This window comes from Cebus imitator, unplaced genomic scaffold, assembly GCF_001604975.1.
Source record: "Cebus imitator isolate Cc_AM_T3 unplaced genomic scaffold, Cebus_imitator-1.0 Scaffold51, whole genome shotgun sequence".
Classification (NCBI taxonomy): domain Eukaryota; kingdom Metazoa; phylum Chordata; class Mammalia; order Primates; family Cebidae; genus Cebus; species Cebus imitator.
Genome location: NW_016107366.1, coordinates 661,360 through 668,242, shown reverse-complemented (window position 1 = coordinate 668,242; position 6,883 = coordinate 661,360). Strand labels below are relative to the sequence as shown.

Sequence of the window (6,883 nt, the reverse complement as noted above, 5' to 3'; positions counted from 1 at the left end):
TGTATCAGCAGCTCACATTTAATGAGCATTCTGCCTTATCTGAACTCATACGCTTTGGAAAACAGCTCAGCTGCTGCCTCCAGTTCATCGTCCGCTGCCGAAAACGTTTAACTTTTCTTAAAATCTGAGATTGCCTGAGTGTGCTGCTGTAGTTGTTAATAGACAAGAGATAAGAGGGCTTTGTGTAATCCCAGCACTTTGGGAGGCCGAGGCGGGTGGATCACGAGGTCAAGAGATCAAGACCATCCTGGTCAACATGGTGAAACCCCGTCTCTACTAAAAATACAAAAAATTAGCTGGGCATGGTGGCGCGTGCCTGTAATCCCAGCTACTCAGGAGGCTGAGGCAGGAGAATTGCCTGAACCCAGGGGGCGGATGTTGCGGTGAGCCGAGATCGCGCCATTGCACTCCAGCTTGGGTAACAAGAGCGAAACTTCGTCTCAAAAAAAAAAAAAAAGAGGGCTTTGGCAAAGTGGCTAGATTCTAAAAGCGAGGAATCGCCAGGGCTTAGTAAACTTCTGGCGGTGAGGATGCGACACGAGCCACAGACAAGCCGAGGAGGGCACTGGACGGTGGGAACTTCCCGGCCGGAACCCAGCAAGCCTCCGAGGCTCAGCACTTGACGGCCGCTTTTGCGGCGATTGCTGTGAATGCCGTAAAGCGGAGTGGCTGCCGCTGCTGTTGAGTGAGATAAGGTACGGGAGTCTCAGCTCAGTAGCTAGAGATAGGTGGGCGCCTTCAAACAGGTGCCGCTGGTGGCTCGGGTGCCCTTACTGGGCATCCTCCAGTATTCTGGGCACCTGCCTACCCCTTGGCGGGGAGGCCGGCCACAGGCTGAGCGCGCTCCGGGCTGGGTACTCCTCAGTCAGTCCACGAGCATCGCGTGGTAGACTTCCACTTGGCCAGTCCTTCCCACACGTTTGGGCGTGTCATCAGGTAAAATCTTCCTCCTGGGACAGGTGAAAGTTTGGAGGGCGATCAGACTCTTGTAGTAGCAGGGTTGCCCTAGTGACTCCTGACCTCAGGTGATCCACCCGCTTCGGCTTCCCAAAGTGCTGGGATTACAGGCGTGAGCCAACGCTCCGGGCCTGAAATTTCTAATTTCTAAATTAGCATGAGGTAACCCCCCTTTCTCTTGGATTCAGTTTTCTCAGATGTTAAAAAAAAACAAACAAACAAGGACCTAGATGATATCAGATTCTTTATGCTTTTGAAGATAGCACGTTTCCAGCGAGTAAAAATCAATCTATGAACTAATATCAAAGTGAATAATAGAGCAGTACCTTAGAAATTGGGCAGATGGAAGCTCAAGTAGAAAAGGCTGTGTTTGAGCTAGACTCTGAGGATGAATAGGGTTTGGGTGATTGGAAACCATCTCTGTTGGGCCATGGACAGAGATATCAAAGGCAGGAATGTTATATTCTCTTTGTGCACATATGTTTAGTGAGGGTAGAAGATTTGGGAAGGCTGGCATTGAATGATGAAAGAACCCCAAGTGGAAAGAAATGCAGGGTGTTCTGACAAGGAGGAAAAAAGGAACCGGGGAAATGCCCAAAGAACAATACACAGGATTTTGAGTTCATGGATCTAGGTGATAATATTTTTAACCTGGGTTTCTAAAAAGTAAGTTTAAGTGCTGTTGGCAAAAATGGGAATTCTATTGAATTCCAGCATGCAGTAGTGTATTGGGAATAACGTAATTTAGATTGTAGAGTGCTGGTCTTGCCAATAACTAGCCTTTTGGCTGTCATTTAATTCTAGAGCCTGTTCTCTGTAAGATGATGTTGGGTCAGCTGCTCTCTCTTGTCTAAAGCCTGTAAAACTAGAGACTTCGAGGACGCAGAGCGAGCCACTTTCTTCTGGAGGGGGAGAGGAAGATAGTTGACAGAGAATAAAATTGTTAATTTTGGGCCGGATGCGGTAGCTCACACCTGTAATCCCAGCACTTTGGGAGGCTGAGGTGGGTGGTCACCTGAGGTCAGGAGTTCGAGACCAGCCTGGCCAACATTGTGAAACCCTATCTCTACTAAAAATACAGAAAATTAGCCAGATTTGTTGACGGGTGCATGTAATCCCAGCTACTCAGGAGGCTGAGGCAGGAGAATTGCTTGAACTCAGGAGGCAGAGGTTACAGTAAGCCAAGATCAGAACACTGCACTCCAGCCTGGACAAGAGGGAAACTCTATCTCAAAAAAAAAAAAAATTGTTAATTTTGAATATGTTAAATTTGAGGTGAGGTACAGGAAATATAGTTGAAAAAGGTGGATTGAGTGCAGAGACTGTAATTTAAATAGTGTTTTCTCTCACAGGTGGTAGTTAAAATGTTGAGAATGGATTTGTTTTGAGGGAGAGATTGTAGAGAGAATAACTATAGGCTATACCCATAGATAGAAGGTTAGAGAAATTTTTGAAGGAGGCATGTGGATCTCAGAGCTAAGAGCAAGGAGTCCTTTTACAAAAAAAGTTACATATAATTGTAGGTTCTCAGGGGCCCACCGTTATTATTAAACTAATTTAACAGCATTTGCAGCAAATGATAAGCACCTACTTCTGGGAATACTGGCAGAAAATAAATAATTCAAATAGATAAAATCTCTATTGCCTTTCTAATTGTCTACCCAGAAGTGATATTATTTACATAGTTATTTATTCAACAAATATGTCTCAAGCACTGCTGGTGCTAGGGATATAACGATGAACAAGGTAGACATTGTTATTATCTTCTCTGCACGTAAAACCCTTAGCATCTAGATCAGAGCTTTTCAAATTTTAATGTACATATGAATCATCTGAGGATTTTATTAAAATGAAGATTATGAATCAGTAAATGGGGCCTGAAAATTCCATATTTCTAACAAGCTCCAATGTGATGCTGATGTTCTTGGGACCATACTTTTAAGTGACAAGAATCTAGATCCTGTTTAGCACATATGGCAATTATTAAGCCACTACCACCACCCATTATCTGTTTCTCTTAAGATAAAATAATTACTCCTTATGAAAATAATATATGCCTATAAAAATATTGGAACAATATAGAAAAGTATAAAGAACCATGTAAAAATCACTCCTAATTCTGCCCACCCAGAGATAACCATTATTAATATTTTTGGGAACATTCATCCAGATTTTACATGGGTACATACATTCACAATTTCAGTGTTGCACTAAGTACATGATATACTCTAAGCCCTGTGTTTGACTCTATTTGTTGTATGGTTTTATTAAGATTAATACCCAAGCATCTGCAACCAAGCAATTAAGTACTTGAATTCTTGAGGAAGTCACTTAAAAATAACTTGGGAGCCAGACATAGTGTCTCATTCCTATAATCCCAGGTGCTCAAGAGGCTGAGGTGGAAGCATTGCTTGTGACTAGCAGTTTGAGGCAGCAGGGAGCTATGATTGTGACACTGCACTCCAGCCTGGGTGACAGAGCAAGACCCCATTTCTTAATAAAAAAAAAAGCTTTTGTTACTCCAGAAATGGGGAGACATTAGCATAATTCAACCTTATAATGCATTTGGGCTCTAGTAAATGAATATTTGTCATTTCATTTAGGATGAGAGAAGAATTTTTAAAGTTTAAAAAGACTTAGTAGTTTTTTCTTATTACAAAATCAATTGATGTTCACATAGCATACACAATAAGGAAAACAAAACCACTTAGACTCTTACCAACCCAAAGACAATCCTTCCTGTCTTCACATCCCTTCTTGCTAACCTGTCTTATCTAGAGCTTTCATTTCAGCCAGTCTCTTTTCAAAACCCTCTTACACCATCGCCATTCAGAAGGGAGTCACTATGTATTCATGATTTTTCTGGAATATCTACTGGAGAGACTAAATTTCATTAGCTTTTTATCTTAAAGTGTCAGCATGTTTAGGTAGAGGTTATATTGCAAAGGATGAAGAAGTGCATGAATGGTAAGCAGATAAAGAGACATCTTAACCCCTTTCAGTCTAATGCTTACTTCCAAGCTGCTGACAGTTGTGAGAAGTTAGAAGTGAAAGGAAAATAAATGGACAATGAGAAAGACCAACAGTATTTAGGGACATTTTGATGGTAGCTATTGCTACTGGGGTATTTTTGGCTTTTGAGAACAGCTGAAAAATGTTTATTGTCTTATCTCTGAATACATTTCTAGAGGCGTTTTCTCTTCATGCCTGCCAATTTGCTACTCAGTCCCCTATTTTTTGCAGTTCAGGGCATATTTGTTGATTTCTTCTTATTTTATGGCTGGAGGACAAAAGACATATAAAGATATCAAGAGTAGTAGGTATTAGTATATTTGAAGAATTGAAGGAATAAATATAAGCACTTGAAGAACTAAAGGTATTTAACCAAAATCAAACAGTGGAGACAAGTTAGGAAGAAGTAGAACTGTATTAAATTTCTTACCCTAAAGAAATAATCAGAGATGAGACATAAAAGAACAAAATATTTATTGTGGCATTACTTACAGTTGAAAAAACTGAAAACATGCATGGCAGATTAAGAAAAACTGACCACATCCTAGATCACACACAAAGTCAAAAAGCATCAAAGAGCTGCCTCACAGGCCATGTTCCTTGACAAAAAAACGTTCTCAGTTTCTTCTTTGGAAGTGGTTCTCAGCATTGTCAGCAGCATCAGCATCATTTGGGAACTTGTCAGAAATGCAAATTCAGAGGTCTCATACTAGATTTACTGAATCAGAAACTGGAGGAGAAAAGCACCTCTCAAGCTTTGTTGGTCAGTTTTTATAAATATCTATTTATGTTTTCAGTTATTTGAAGTTATAAAAAAAAAAGCCATGATAAACATTTTTGTCCTTTCATCATTGATCCCATATTTGATTGTTTCTTTAGCCTAGAAAATGATCAGATCAAAGAATGCGTGTAGAAATTTAATTTTTTCTTTGTTCTGTTGTTGGTTATTAGAGGTGAGAAATTAAAGAGGATTTTGTCTCTTTAGAAATATTCCTTTTGTTCACAGAAAACAAAATTATCTTCCTTTCCAAATCCAAAACGATGAAAACGACTGAGTTACTTTCAAAAGACAACCAAGTGTGCACCACAGACTAATGAGTAGAATCAATAAGAACGTGGTTTTGGCCCTTTTAATACTGACAAGTTCTGCATTTCTGCTGTTTCAGTTGTACTACTACAAGCACTATTTATCAGCAAAGGTAATTTTATTCTTCCTTTCTTATCATTAGAATTCATTTTAGCTGTATATTTTCCTATCACATTTCTCTTTGCAATACATAAAATTAATCATGATTATTTAAATTTTTGAATCTTTTTTTTTTATTATGCTTTAAGTTCTGGGATACATGTGCAGATCTGGCAGGATTGTTGCATAGGTACACACATGCCATGGTGGTTTGCTGTCTCCATCCCCTCCTCACCTACATCAGCCATATCTCCCAGTGTTATCCCTCTCCAAACTCCCTGTCCCCTGCTGTCCCTCCCCTAGTCCCCTGCCCCTCCAACATACCCCTGTGTGTGATGCTCCCCTCCCTGTGTCCATGTGTTCTCATTGTTCAACACCTGCCTGTGAGTGATTTTCTGTTCTTGTGTCAGTTTGCTGAGAATGATGGTTTCCAGATTCATCCATGTCATTACAAAGGCCACAAACTCATTGTTTTTTATGGCTGCATAGTATTCCATGGTGTATATGTGTGACATTTTCTTTGTGTTGATTTGTCTAATATTGACAGTAGAGTGTTAAAGTCTCCCGCTATTTTTGTGCGGGAGTCTAAGTCTCTTTGTAGGTCATTAAGAACTTGCTTTATATATCTGGGTGCTCCTGTATTGGGTACATATGTATTCAGGATAGTTAGCTTTTCTTGTTGCATTGATTCTTTATCATTATGTAATGCCCTTCTTTGTCTCTTTTGATCTTTGTTGGTTTAAAGTCTGTTTTATCAGAGATTAGGATTGTAACTCCTGCTGTTTTTTGCTCTTCATTTGCTTGGTAAATCTTCCATCCCTTTATTTGCGGTCTATGTGTGTCTTTGTACCTGGGTTGGGTCTCCTGGATACAGCACACTGTTGGGTCTTGACTTTTTATCCAGTTTGCCAGTCTATGTCTTTTGATTGGGGCATTTAGGCCATTTACATTTAACGGTAATATTGTTATGTGTGAATTTGATCCTGCCATTTTGTTACTGGCTGGTTGTTTTGCCTGTTAGTTGATTCTGTTTCTTAATTGTGTAGCTGGTCTTTACCATTTGGTATGTTTTTGCAGTGGCTGGTACTGGTTGTTTCTTTCCGTGTTTAGTGTTTCCTTCAGGAGCTCTTATAAGGCTAGTATGGTAGCGACAAAATCTCTCAGCAACTGCTTGTCCATAAAGGATTTTATTTCTCCTTCACTTATGAAACTTAGTTTGGCTGGATATGAAATTCGGGTTGAAAGTTCTTTTCTTTAAGGATGTTGAATATTGGCCCCTGCTCTCTTCTGGCTTGTAGGGTTTCTGCTGAGAGATCCACTGTGAGTCTAATGGGCTTCCCTTTATAGGTGACCCAACCTTTCTCTCTGGCTGCCCTTAGCATTTTTTCCTTCATTTCAACCCTGGTGAATCTGATGATTATGTGCCTTGGGGTTGCTCTTCTTGAGGAGTATCTTTGTGATATTCTCTGTATTTCCTCGATTTGAATATTGGCCTGCCTTGCTAGGTTGGGGAAGTTCTCCTGGATAATGTCCTGAAGAGCATTTTCCAGCTTGGATACATTCTCTCCATCACATTCAGGTACATTGATCAAGCTTAGATTAGGTCTTTTCACATAGTCCCATATTTCTTGGAGGCTTTGTTCATTTGTTTTCACTCTTTTTTCTCTAATTTTGCCTTCTTGTTTTATTTCATTGAGTTGATCTTCAATCTCTGATATCCTTTCTTCT

General features: G+C 40.1%; 1 protein-coding gene across 8 annotated transcripts in view; it reads left to right on the top strand.

Annotated features, from left to right (window-relative positions):
* Positions 1-646: 646 nt before the first annotated feature.
* The window catches only part of FKTN (fukutin), a 92,043-nt gene continuing 85,806 nt past the window's right edge, over positions 647-6,883 (top strand). For 7 of the 8 annotated variants that reach the window (XR_005200115.1, XM_037738215.1, XM_037738214.1 and 4 more), the window contains exons 1-2: positions 800-936; positions 4,976-5,168. Coding sequence is in view for 6 of the 8 variants with exons in the window: in XM_037738215.1 (XP_037594143.1) it covers positions 5,064-5,168 (105 nt within the window). In the remaining 2 variants the exon portion in view is untranslated. Of the gene's footprint in view, positions 937-4,975; positions 5,169-6,883 lie in introns of all 8 variants that reach the window. The other variant, XM_037738219.1, reaches the window with a different exon arrangement.